The sequence below is a fragment of the Malaya genurostris genome, chromosome 1, assembly GCF_030247185.1.
Source record: "Malaya genurostris strain Urasoe2022 chromosome 1, Malgen_1.1, whole genome shotgun sequence".
Lineage (NCBI taxonomy): Eukaryota > Metazoa > Arthropoda > Insecta > Diptera > Culicidae > Malaya > Malaya genurostris.
In genome coordinates, this window is record NC_080570.1 from 7,164,948 (window position 1) to 7,179,582 (window position 14,635).

Sequence of the window (14,635 nt, forward strand, 5' to 3'; positions counted from 1 at the left end):
ATTCATTGCATCATTGCAAATCAATGATTCAATTTCGATCATGCATTTGAAAAAAAACCGGTGCATAAGAAAAACGGCGCACAAAATGAACCTTAAGTTCAAAATAAAAGAGCTGATGAGCTGATACATCGAATCGGTTCACTTTGGTGAGCTGATCGGTTCGGAGCTGTTCACCAAAATGAGCTGTTTTGCACGCCTCTAATTTGAACTGTGCAAAAATCGAAAGATCTTGAATTGAATCGATGGCACAAACACCATCAAAAGGTACCGTTATAAATGACCGTTTCGACTGAGTTGCTGGCGGCAGCGAAGCCAGACGTTAGTAGTACCATTTCCGTAGATTGATTTTTCTCGAAAACTCTCTTGGTGGAAAGCTTTTTTTTTTTGCTCGCCAGACAAGACTAGTTCCCGTAGCTCTCCGTTGATAAATTCAAATTTTCGTAGAAAAAATCCAATTTTTGTAGATTTTGTCTTCGGATTCGTAGGTCCGTAGCACGACGTAAAATACACTGGTGGCGTGATAAGACAGTTTTGGTTGTGTTGGTAATTTTCTCACGAAATTAAGTATGGCGCGCCGGGATTCAAGCATGTAAACATAAACAAACGACCATTTCAGATCGGGATTTCACTTCTAAGTTACTCCAGTTGTCGCGCAGCCTGGCGAATCTTTGGCACTAATTGAAAATCTGAACATTTTTTCTTAAAGGGCTTGCAAGGTAACGTCGAAATATAGAAAATTTTACACACATTCGATTCTGTTCATTTCGTTGGAGGAAGGATTTGGCGGATCGCACTGTGGTATCTATTACAGTTATTATAGATAATGGAGTGATTGTGCTGTGGGTGACATTTCAAATGCAGGTGATGAAAACGATTGAAACATCCCGGAACAAAACACAGCATTTCACTGTCAATATTTTCGCAAACAGAACCAACTCAAAATATTTTCATAAAAGCAACTCCCGGAACGTCATTTGTTTATGTTTTTTCTTCTTCACGTCTCTCTGTTATTTCAAAATAAAATGACAACCGCACTAACACATAGAAAAACGTGATCACGAGGGTATTTTACATCGTGCGATTCTAGAATAATAATACACTGAGAAAAATATTATTCATATTTATTTCTTCATGTTGCTGTTATATTTCTATGTTCTGTGGGCAATCTAACGTTGTGCTTCAATATTAGATTGATCTTATATTCAAATAAGATTTATCTTATATCAATTTATTTGCCAAAATAAGAGTACAAAGGAATTTCGACTTAAACAACGATTAATCAATTAATTTCACTAGCATGTTTTCAAGTAGAAAGATTATATTCGTATTATAAAATTCATTTTCTATATTTATCACTTTGTCAGAAGATTTCTAAAAGAAGCTGCAGACATCATTTGGTCGCAGGCTTCTTTAAATCAACATTCGTCAAAATTAACATTCGTCAAAATCTCGTGCTCCATTCTTTACAGTGAACTTGTGTCCGTAAACTTTTTTTCGAGAATACAAACTTTGTTTACCCCTATCATGATTTTCAAATGACTTAATTAGAGGCGTACTTTATAAAATGTCACTTAAAATACTGTACCGATTCGCAAATGTAACCAAATATACGACATTGAGTTAAGTTACAGCTTTTAGAAACCATTTAATTCATTCCTCTAGCATTCGAAATAACAGGAAACATTCAAACAATCCGGTACTGATTCTGGAACTCAATATTAACCGCCACAGCTTGTTCAAAACACGAAATGAGATTTTTTCACATTTCTGAATCAACAGTTCGCGTACAAGATTCTGAAATAATACCGATGAATAAAATTGTAGTAACCAGAAGTAAGTCACATTCGTCATCATTTTACTCAATCAAATGAAGACAAACACGAGAAAAGGTCCTAAGTGCAAATGACAGTTTCTCTTTGTTTACTTTCTCTTTCGAGTATTACGGTCCAATCAGCAATCTTCCCATCTAACACTTCGCATAGTATAATAGCAAAAACCATCAACTTTCGATATGCACTGTAGAATTTGTTCTAAATTACTGGAATTTGCTGTAATAATTGAAAGAGAAAGTAAACCAAGAGAAACTGTCATTTGCACTTGGGACCTTTTCTAATGTTCATCGAGAAATAATGAAACTTTCTAGATGGCCCACACGATAAAATTAGTTAGAAAACGGTTTAATCGTTTCAAACAATTGTTAGAGGGATTGGGATTAGGTTGTTTAAGAAAATTCAAGAGATAATGCTCGAGATTAAGCGAATTTAGAAAAGTTTAGCAGGCATTTTGCGGAATCAAGTGAGATTATTTCTGATTAGATGCGTTGATTAGAGTTAGTGTAGAGTTTAGAGTGATTTGTCATCCATCCAACACGCAATTCAGTTTTCGAACAAAAAAAAATTAAAAGAAACTTGAAACAACTTGAAATTTTCACAGTTAAAAATGTGAATGATATAAGCAAACTTACATTTGGAAAGAACAATTTCACTTCTCCAACACCCATTACTGGAGCATACATAATTTATTTCATTCGATTCTATAAACTTCACATGAGCTCAAATTCAAAATTCGAATTAAAAATATAAGCAAATAAGTTGAGACCGTGGAAGGAATAATCTATGAAAATCAAGATTCTACCATAAAACAATGCTAAAATCTTTCTCCACCCAGAAATCAAAAGTGAGCTCAAACAGCAAGCATTATCATCAGGAGTACAACCCACCTCTTCTCCACCACCAGAACGTTCATACGATCGGACCGAGCGAACTAAGAGGCAAACAACAAACAAAGCTTTTCCAATGAAAGCATCGTTAAGCACAGCTGCTGCCGTTGCTTCAGAAGCTCTTCATACATTTTATGTTCCATATTATAGCACATAGACTAACGGGAGCGTCCAGTCCATTGGTATCCTCGTGACTTTGGCACCAGATGCAAGAGCTCGCGCACGACCAAACATCAACGATCTTCGTTCTTGCCTTCACCCTGCCTCTTGCATGGCGGATGGAAAACGGTTTACTGGTTTTTCGTATGCCGAAAATACACCATCTCTTCGAGACTAGAAATTTTGGGCTAATCTCAGGCGTCTGCTATCGTAACTCATAGTAAGTGCTCGGTTGCAAAGTTATTTTGCAAAACAATACTTCTTTCGGTAAAATTTATTACCTACAGATGGATCGCTACTATTTAATCGTGTAGTGCTGGCATATTCAAAACTGGAAAAAAACAATTCACTCAATTTTGAACTGAACTGAATGGATGAATAAAGAAAGTGTGGCCTACTGTGGATCGAGATAAACCAAATATTTCTGTTGTCATCTGTAATTATACAACAAATTATTTGAGTATTTGGAAACTTTCCTAGTGATAAGAAATTGACATTAAAATAAGACTGTTGTTAAAAGCGGTTACTGCACTCTTTAAAAAATTTGAAAATTGTAAATGACGTAAATCAAAGAATACCATATTTTTATTTTGAGGAAAGATGACTTGATATTACAGCATTTAACATTTAAATCTGAATGTTCTGTCAGCTTCGATGTCACGATGTCGAAAAATTCAGTTTTGTATCAATCAATATTCGACACGTTTGAGGTCCAAAATAACTTGTCAAATGACAGTTTTCAAGTACAACTGACTCGATTTTTTTTGTCGACGTGTTGTCTATTAGTTGATGTGGACCAAAGTCTACAGAGACCTTTTTCGCTGCCTGCCTCTTCGTTTTCAACGGGCTGACTGCCTTCTTTGAACATTCTGTACTAACCAAATGTTGTTGCTTTTGATAGGGTAGGCCTTTTGCAGTACACTGAGGTCTTCTTCACGCGGTTTTCATGCGTTTTTCGCGGATTTTCAAATTTTTGTCTTTCTCATATAGAAAGGCTATACAATCACTGTGAAAACCAACTTTTGAACCGAGGCTCGGAGGGCCGAATGTCATATACCATTCGACTCAGCTCGACCCAATGTCTGCGATTTTCTCAGAGATGGATGACATGATTTTCACAAACTCAAATGAAGGGTCCTATGTTCCCATAGATCGCTATTGGATTTTATCCTGATCCGACTTCCGATTCCGGAATTACAAGGCAATATGTGCAAATCTATGAGAAAATGCGCATTCAATTTCCTCGGAAATTTTGCAACCGATTTTCACAAACTAAGATGCAAATGAAAGGTCTTAAGATTCTTCAAAAAGTCCTCGAAAAGCTGATCCAGATCCAATTTTTGGCTCCGGTATTACAGTGAGATTAGTAAAAATTTTCAATTTCAGGAAGATTTTTTCACAAGCAATGGCGAAAAATTTCGAAATTTTTCTAAATTCTGCTAGCCAATTCATCTAATTGACAGACCTTGTTATTTGGTGGATATATAAATCTACTTTTGGACTACTAGTGCCCGGTTTCCGCTTCCGAACGCACCGGTAATAGTGGAAAAAAGCTCCAAAAACGGAACTCACTTCGATTTCTCAATAGAAGTTAAACAGATTTTCACAAATTATGTTTTAAATTAAAGCTTTCGTTGTCTCAAAAGATACTGTGCAATTTCATCCAGATCCAACTTCCGGTTCCGAAATTATAGGACAATGAGTATCAAAACTTTCAAACTGTCATAAAAAATGATGTAAAATCGGTACGTGTTGATAGAGAAGATGAAGAAGACGCACCTGCTATGGAAGCTGGTTCCTGAAACCGACGCATTTTGTTTTGGTGGCGTTGTTGTCAACAATATGTTAAGCTACTTTCATACCATACAATCAAACCACACTGGTGTCAAAAGATAATTTCTTTAAACCCAATATAAATATAACTTTAGTCTAGTATTCTCTATAAAACAAGTAATTTTGAATAAGAAAAAGAAATGTTTTTTTTTGTTTCAATTATAGAGGCTTTAACATTAATGTCATTCGCCTCTTCGGACCAGAAAAACTTTCTGACCCTATGTGCGGGGTTGGGATTCGAACCCAGGCGGGCGGCGTGAAAGGCATCGACTTACCCATCACGCTATACCCGTCCCCAAAGAAATGGTTTATTATAGTTTGATTATATTCCATCGAAATCGTTTGCTTATGTTGGTGAAACCGCATGAAGAAAAAAGTGAACGTGTGAACACTGCTTAAACACAGCATTTGACAGTGAACTAGAATCAAAGAACCAAAATTTTCGGCTTCAAGTCAATTGTATGCAGATGACAATCGTGCCTCCGGGGTGCGCCTAGCACACAGCGTGCTCTGTTCAATTTTGTATAGCCACATTTAAATCTTAATTAAATTGACATAACAGTTTACAAATTGAAAGGTGATGATAGTTTATACCGAAGAAAGTTTTTGATTTCATTCAAGTTTCAAAAAAAGAAGCTTGACAGAATCTTCTAGTGATGTTTTTTAAAATATAAGTAATATGAGAAAGGCATCATTACACCACTAGGTGGATTAAAAAAAGCTTTTTTCCGTAGATTTTGCATTTCTCGTGCTTCGACATATTGAGCGACAGTTCCAGATACAAAAACTCAGCTCCAGAATCCAGGTTCAAAACTCGGTTTCGGATCCAGAACCAAACAACTTATGAGAACGATTATCGATATTTGTTAGATATTTGGAAGTGCGAATGAAGCATGACAGTTTTTTGTTCGTATTCGTGCTACCCAGCTATGTCGCTGACATTACCGACCCAACTTTTTTAGCTTGAAAATTGATATGGAAGTGATAGAACAATATTAAACAAAATTGTAAACTAAGTTTATTTACGACATTCGATTAAATTTACAGGAAAACTTTTCCACTCCTGAATGAAAATGCCGATTGTGACTTAAATTCTAAAATGAAACGCACGAATGGGAAATAACCGACAAGAAGTTATCTAGATAATAAAGAAGATGATTAACCGACTGTTTAGGAGTGACAGAAAATTGGGAACCTTGAAGAAAATTTACTTTCGTGAATCTTGAAATAAGTAAGTAAGCCACTATCTGATACAACTTATCTCGAAGTCCAGCTCCAGAGGTGTGGCAATTGATTGTTGATGCGTGCCGAAGCAATATCTCAGTCCTGACTCACGTCAGTCCGGTTATGTCTCTGACACTACCCACTCGTTTTTTTTTCGTTCAATTCCATTTTCTCACCCGGATAAAAGGAAAACAACCAAGTCGATTGCTTTTATTGGGTAAGACTATTCCGTAAGCTACGCGATTGTTTGGAATTGCTTAAACGTGTAAATAAGATCTATTGTTATTTTTTCGATCTTCGACTACTGATTCAGTGTTCCTAACCTATGTTGATTTGTTCCGTGCTACATTCGGCGACCGATCCAACAAACGAAGCCCATGATAAATTTGCTCAGGGTAAAACCGGTAGCCTAAGATTGTAGCGAATGTTTCCTGTCGACTGTTGAGAATTACATTATTACGGATTACTGAGAGAGTGCATTGTACGAGATTCTTGACATTATTGGGTTGAGCATTATAGAGACACTTTACTACCGTGTTTGAGCCTACGTCGTTTTGGTAATGAGGTTTCTTCTTTCAATATGTACGTACGGTTTGATTTCGCGGCTCAACGACAATTTAGTCACAACCAGCTTTCGTTATCTAAAGTTAATGCTTGTATATTGTCGCCTGAATACATGGCTAGTTTTGACCACTATTGAACAAATTTCGATTAAAAAACGTCTCGGAATTATTTTTTTAAATTTTTGTTAAAGTAAGACAAATAACAACATACAATCAATAAAATACTATGCAGTTCTGTGTTAGTTGAGGGAAGATTTGTTTCTTAAACTTCCTAAGCTAGTAAAGTTTTTTTTTCCTACTAAACGAATGAATACATTTTTGTGTTAATACATTTGAAAAAACTTTGCCTATCATGTAAAATTTAGGGAATGGTAAACAAACTCTCTAATATTATTTTCTACTCTGCGTACAAAATGTGAGCATAACAAAGCACAAGACTCATCGTGTCGGCGAGTAGAACAAAAATAAATAGTTTAATATACTTTTACGGTATTAGATAATATAAAAAAAATAATTTGTTAACCAAAAAAGAAAAAAAAACTTGCTTTCACTTATTTACTTATAGACTTTTGACAAGCCGGGATCGTTTCACGAGGATACAGCACGCGGTCAGTCCATTGGAAAACTTGCCAAGCTCCGACATTGGAACCGTTTGTCTTGGAATGTCCAGCTTCTGTGACAATATCTGGGCGAGGGAAACAAAAACTTACAATAAAAAGAAAAACCTACAATCGAACAAACGCTTACCGTTGCCGACTGTGGAATCTCCTCACCCAACCGATGGACCAGTGTCCCGTTGATGTACAGCACATTGGCCGCCTGTTCCTCCTGCAGTGTCAGAGTGCTGTAGGTGTAGGTCGCTTCCCGCTCAATCCGTTTCAGTATCTCCTGGGACTCTTTGCTCCGGCTCACGCACAGCACATCCGTTCCGGCCATCGAGACGTAATACTTGAGGTGCCGATGTTCGGTAACCTGAAAAATTAATGCAGAGCGATTATAGGGGATGTTGACGGCTCTGAGGTATCAGAGACCTGATCAGACCAGGCGGAAAAACCAAACACGGCATTACAAGCATCACTAGGCGGAGGCAGATCAATTGAGAATCGTGCTGGTGTTGTCATGCATTAATAGGAGTATTTTTTTTTAAAATAAAGTAACATTTGCTAGATTGCTCTAATTCTTAATTGTAAATCTTGCTTTAGAAAAAAAAAACACTAGTACATACTGAACGTACATCAAAATATGCTACTGAATATCAGTCTTAGGGACCCAAAACCATTTTTCATGCATCAATTCTAGGACCGGTTCGATTACAAATTCCTAACGACTACATCCATAAAATAAGCAAGAAATCAAATACGTAACGTAGTGTTGGACATTTAACTTGACTACTGCCGTCAAGGTTTGGACAAGCTTTCGTAAGATTTTGTTCACTTCTGGTTGAAGTTTCGAACCGATTTGAACCATCCGCACATTTTTTCGACAAATAACCTTCATTATTATACAAAGTTTCCCGATCGGTCTGAGCTCTGGACAATCTGTAACGTGGTACCACAGTGACATTATCTTTTTTGTGCCATTCTTCGTCACTGTTGAGTAGTGGCAAGGTGCCAAAACCTTCCAAAAATGGTTACTTAAAAAAGTAGCGATAAGTGTTTTTGAAGGAACTCTTTGGTGTGAATTTCACGGTTAGGAGATGAATGGTAGGCTGATTTTATCGTACGTACAGGTGGCTTGCCAAACGAAGTACTTTTTCGCACACTTTCTATTTTCGGTTCTTTGAACTAAGACTCTAGACCAGGAATTTGTGCAAAGTGTGCCTTCACTTATGTTTCATCGATCGATTCATAGAGCTTTCGGGCCCGACTATTCGCTTCTTCAAGCCCTTTATCATCATGTCAATGATTCTTCTGAGCTATCTTAGTCTACATCTAACATCTTATCTTGTCCTACGCAGTGCAACATTTTTTACCGACATATTGGGCTTCCTCTTGCATACTTACATCACTTGCTATTCATCTAATTTGTGCTCCTTTTTCGATTGTTTGGTTGGTTTCCTCTGAATCGTTTTGATTCGTAAAATCTTGCTGATGCAACATTTGATACCGTTTGTTGTGACTCCCCGACTGAATTCGCGATTGATTCTCTGTGAGCGGTTAATATTTTCTATCCATTTGTTCAAAATAAGATTTCACAGTACCTGTTGTCGAATCGTTATTTTCGAAACTTCAAATTTAAAGTAAAAAACATGCACGTTGGCGCGATAGTTCCAGTTCCAGAATCTATGTTCCGAATTCAGTTCCAGCATGCGGGTACAGAATTCTGGAAATGAATTCAGCAACTGAATTTCGGAATTGAATTCTGAAACTAAATTCAGGAGTTAAATTCTGATTGAGAAGCCAATTTAGGTTCGAAGGTGCAGGTTTCTGGATTTTGATCTCTGGATACTAATTCAGTACTAGTACTACTGAATTCAATTCTAGAATCCAATCCTATATTCGATTATCGATCCCAGATATCATTCATACCTTTTATACTCGTACAGCTGAACATTGAAACTGAAATGTACCAGACTACGTCAAAACCGTCGTCGCGGATACGAGAAAGGGAAGCAAGTGTGATGAATTTTCCTCAATGCTTCCAAAAGTTTGAGAGAACTTCATTTTTAAGTTTTTATGGGTATCTCACACTTTTGAAAATTTGATTATAAATTGCTAGTAGTCACTTTTCTGATAGCATAGAGAAAGTATTATGTTTTTGTGTTTAGCGGATCCCGTGTTGGCGGTTTAATGCATACGGCACTGGTCTTACAAGCCAGTTGTCATATGCTCGAGCCCCGACCTGGAAGAATTCATAATGTCAGTAGGATCGTAGTACTAGCCATGCAATGATTCTGTACGCCAAGAATCGGCTGCGAAGTCTGTAAACAGAAAAGCAAAATTCCACAAAAGGAATTTAATACCAAAACTTTGCTTTGACAACTCGAGTTATTCGCGATTAAGGTCTACCCATTCTTCCAAAGGGCAAATTCTGAAAATGCATCCCATAGTGAAGTAAGACGTATTCACGTCAAAAATTGGGGTTAGGATTGGACATCCCCAACCAACTTTACCGCTGTTCGCAAACATGTTTATTTCGTGTACAAATATATCCGTACAGACTGCATCCGTGTGCGTTTCAGAGACATAAAATTACTCGCTTGTGAGAAATTTTGGCAGCCGGCAGAATGCTGGCAAGATTCCGGTTGCTGTTAAAATTTTGCATGCGGAATTGCGACACTCCCTCGTCGGAAGTGTATTGCGAATTCGGTCTTGTTTCTTTATTTCCTGTTCAACTTTGTATTTGTATGCAGGATTGACTTTGATGTTCATCAATCCTGCATACAAAAATAATGAGTCTTCGGACCAGGTAAACGGGGTGAAAATATGGGTATTTTGAGAGATGCAGATTTGTTTGTGTTTGACATAACGCTGCCTAAGTGGATTGAATCAACAACCTACGTTGCTAGGCGTTGCTAAGGCTACATAGTACAATTTCAACACTCCTTCCTAAGAAACGAATCCAACTACTAGACTACTTCTTGACCTAGGACATCTCGGACAAAGTGATGCCTGATGACTAGGTATTTCGTTCGTTGATTGTACCCTTGGTTCTGTGCGATACAGATTGCTGATTGATTGTCGCATCGGATGGGAATCTGTTGCACTTGTGATTTCGTCCAGGATTCGCGTTGAATTTGCTGACTTATGGCGTATTCGTTTTTAATTTGCACTACACCGGTGCAGTGCTACACTGAGGCATGAATAAACGAACAAAAATGACGAAAACATAAACAGTAACCATTGACTACAATAAACGTTTCCATTGCACAGAGCTACACCAAACTTTTGATGAGTGCTACACCAGTGGTATCGGTGCAGAAAAAGTGTAGCACTGGTGTAGTGCAATTGGTAAAAACGAACGGTTTAGGTGCCGCTTTCGCTACACCGGTGTAGTGCAATTAAAAAACGAAAACGACATTAGTTGGCTGCAAAACTTATATCAGGCCACGTTGCCTGCGCCAGATAGGAGAGACAGCTCACTGCCTCCTGATAAGGAATATTTTTAGTTTAGCGTAGTTCTTCCGGTGTTGTCGAAGACATTGATTTATCTGCTGACATGAATATTGGAATGCAGTTTGCCATAATGAACCGTTGCAAAATGCTTGAGCCATAAAGTGTCATGCTTCACCGACAGTGCCAGTAGGTAACGAATGGTGGTATACCGCATCACGGTGGAATACACATCGTCGTAGGGGTTCCTTGACAGAATCTTTACTTTGTAGGTGCTCAAGGTTGGATCAGTTCTATGACTGATCTAGGATCAAATGAAATCAAACGTTGAAAACTCTTTCCTAAAACACTGAATGTACCACAACTCTGGTAGAATGTAGCCGCTCGATATCCACATGTCTAGGTATTCTATCCTATCCAAACAATATTTCTGCAGTGCTACGATATCGAAGGTCACACCCGAGGGAGCCAAGCGATTTACAGTTCCATATGCCGAGCTTCCAATCGTAGTCCTTACCTCGTCGCCTCGGTCGTTGTTTCGACTCGTATGTCTTTCATGTATAGAATCAGAGTAGAAATCAAAGTGCATGCTGAATAGGAAAGCCTAGCATAAGATATAACAAAAGCATAATTTAATAGTCATGCATGAAAATGAGATTTTTTTCTGGAAAGATACGTTTTTAGATAGAGATATTCATACGTGCACTTCACAAATAATCACGCCAAACCATTCAAAGCTTGAACGTGATTTACAAAAACAACAAATAAAAGTTCCGAAACATAACTAAAGCAACTAACAGTCATGAAAAAACATTTTTTCTAACTTTACAATAAACAAATTGAATCTTTTATTCGAATTTCCCTATTCAAATCGTGCCACTTCTATGCAAATTGGATGCACGTAAAACCATCAAACATAAACAACAAAACAACGACAACAACAACAACAACAAGCGGTTAGTAGAACTAAAACACTTTGGCAGTCTGAACCTGAATCTCTCCATTGACTAGCTCCAAAGTGATGGGACTTGCAGTCGCATTCACTTCTTCTACCTATTTTTGTTTGTTTGTTTGTTTGATGTATTGGTCAATTTCACCAATTCAGTCGAAGGAAACGCATAGCGGAAGTGTAACAAACGGGAAAAGGAATCGGAACGTTCCGTGTTTGTGGATCGTGTTTATAATTACAAGGTGTTACAGATTGGTTGCAAAAAAGAGAGAGAAGAAAAACCAAACAGTGAAACGAATCATTACTCATTGCTACTTTAGTTTGGAAGAAATAGGAAAGTAAAGTCAACATCTAATGTCTAGAAATGTCCGTTCTATATAACATGTTGGTGAGTCTACTCTAGAAAGGATACGGGATATACAACACACGTATGATTCATTCAACATATTTACAAAGTGGAACAGGAATGGAACGAACGACCAAAAACTAACCTTAATGGGAACACACGGATATTCGGGAAAAGCGGAAGCGACTGCCCGCGCTCCCGCTTCGTTGGTCCACTTGCTAAGACCCACAAAGAACTCCTTTCCGGTGAACAGTACATCACCACCGTCAAGCCGTGCAGTTTGGTCGGCAATTTCTGCTAATGGAAGATCCAGTTCTTTGCGAAGCACTGAACGAATAGCTTCAACCTACAAACAAGAATAAATTGCTATATCAGATGACTGCTGCCAACCAACATTCAATTAGCAGACCTCTTTCAGTCGATTTGGTTCCCCGGGCCGACAGATAAGAGCAATCCCATTGCACACCACGGCACAATCTTCTACGAAGGGACACTCGGGTAGATTTTCATCTGGTGGAAGCTCCAATACATCCAGGCCCAAGTCACGTAGCAATCTAAAATATATCCAATTTATCAAGACGGTTATCATTCCTTCAAACGTTTACTCTTTTTTTTCAAAACTAGTCAACTTACCGCACGTAGGCCTCATGCTGCAGCTTTGCCTCCTCCAAATCAATTTCGCCACGGGTACGCAACGAGAGAGGTATTCTACGCGAGCAGAAGTGTGAAAGATACACAAAAGAGAAAAGCCATTAATTTAAGAGGTCAAAAATGATCACTGAACACATTATTTTGATTTGTATGTCCACTAAGTGAACCTTGAGCTGACTCTCGCCAAAAACTCAACCCGATATACATCAAAAAAATTATATAGGCCAAGGGCGTATTGATTTTTTACACAGAATCAGGTTCATTTTAGCGAAACAGTGTACATTATCCTTATAGAAAACCAGATCCAAGAATAAAAACCCCCACTATTCCCAAGAAAAAATCATTAACACCTGAACACCTTGCGAATGAATGAGTCCTTAATGTCACAGAATGTACCTAGCAAAAGTATTATTTAATAATTTACCAACCTGCAAGTGATTGCATGTGTGTAGCGGAAAGGTGACGCCATGGCGCAAATACTGGCCGCTGCAATTTAACAGAAGATCTATACGGAATAGTCCGGGCGGTTGCCGCTGAAAACGATCCAGGATCTTATGATTGGTTATTGCTAGATCATAAGGTAAACACTGAAATGTGTGACGGTCTAACTGAACATGAGAACTCGCAATGTAATTTTGCCAGCCGAATATAATATTATTTCCGACTTGGCAGCAGAGCAGACTGGCACTGGACGTTGTGTTTCTTCTTCGTGTTGACTATACAAACGAACAGGGTGCGGTGCGGACTTGGGGTGTGTGCGAAATATCAATGAATGAGAATGACAACAGTGTGAAACTGTCAAACTTGCGAAAAAACAACCGAGACAACATAGTTTATCAGAGACAGGGAACGTTCAATTTACACGACGCCTGAAAAATAATAAGTTTATGAGCTATAGATCACATTGATCGTTTTCACTTGGTGTCGAAACAAATAATCCAGTATAGGGTAACAGAGGTATTTTGGCCCACTTTAGGATTGATTTTATTTTGGCCCACTTTATAAAAATATCCACCAAATATTGTAATATCTTTAAAAAACCCTTCCGCAATAGGTAATTTAATGTGATTAGCTTCAAATTGATGCAAAATGAGTTACTTAACATCGATAAAATCCGATGAAATCAATAAAGTTTGTTAGGTGGGCCAAAATATTTGAAGTGGCCAAAATACCTCTGTTACCCTACCTACCGCCAAATCCATTCATTCAACAGATGTTAGGGTCTAAATTGAGTAAGCTCAGTTTCAAGCAAAATTGCCATACGAAAATGCAAGCAGTTTCACTTTTTGCTTTAACTTTCACTGAGAAAAATGTGAAAGTAAAGTTAATCAGCCAATCAGCTTAGAGCGTAATCAGTCCTCAGTTGAGTAATGCCATCACGCAGCGTTATATTCAACATATCATGTCAAATATATTTAAGTGCAGTGCTTTAAGTTATATAAGAAAACTGGCACTGAAGATGGATCACGCTGCTCGGCTGGAACAATAGTCGCTGTGATAATCCCACTGCCGACATCCGTAAGTGGCCGCACTCGATGAGGTTGCTCGCTCGCAACCCTCCGGGGATTATCCTTAGTCAGTCTCACGGGTTTCGTTGCATCCTTCGAAGAGCCATTCTTGGCTAGCCACATCCGTTGAGGCTGCTTGCTTACAGTGTCCCCGGCTTGGTCCGATCCGTCTATCTCGAAAGTAGTCGCAAGAATGAGCTGCCGGCGAATCACGCACGAATTTATAGCGGCCCTTACACGAGTCATTAAAAATGTCATTACTAAAAAATAATATCATTTTAATGAACGTGTAATCGACGACACGACCAGGCACTCCGAAGAAAAATTGGAATAAAATGTGTCTGTGAGTGATTTTCCGTCAGTTACCACAAATATAGCGACCTCTTGATAATGATAAAATTAATCTTTTTAGGCAACACTGTTCTGGTTGCTATGCGTTATTTGTCAAGCAACCGCTATTATAGAAATAAACAAACAAGTAAGAAAAATATCCCGATCCATTGTCAGTATCCACGAAAATGCAAGATAATAAGATTAAGTTCGAAATAAAGCGATATATTCTCTTGTGAGCAGTCATGTATTTCCAAATCTGTTGCAACACAAAACGAAACTGAATTTTCAATCATGTATA

General features: G+C 38.1%; 1 protein-coding gene across 1 annotated transcript; it reads right to left on the minus strand.

Moving 5' to 3' along the window:
* Positions 1 to 1,161: 1,161 nt before the first annotated feature.
* On the minus strand, positions 1,162 to 13,253 carry LOC131431073 (N(G),N(G)-dimethylarginine dimethylaminohydrolase 1-like). Its single transcript, XM_058596544.1, has 6 exons — positions 12,925 to 13,253; positions 12,479 to 12,553; positions 12,255 to 12,399; positions 11,991 to 12,191; positions 7,246 to 7,470; positions 1,162 to 7,183 (listed from the first exon to the last, which is right to left on the minus strand). The coding sequence occupies exons 1-6, from the start codon at positions 12,963 to 12,965 to the stop codon at positions 7,058 to 7,060; spliced, it is 813 nt and encodes a 270-aa protein (XP_058452527.1). The 5' UTR covers positions 12,966 to 13,253; the 3' UTR covers positions 1,162 to 7,057.
* Positions 13,254 to 14,635: the final 1,382 nt, after the last annotated feature.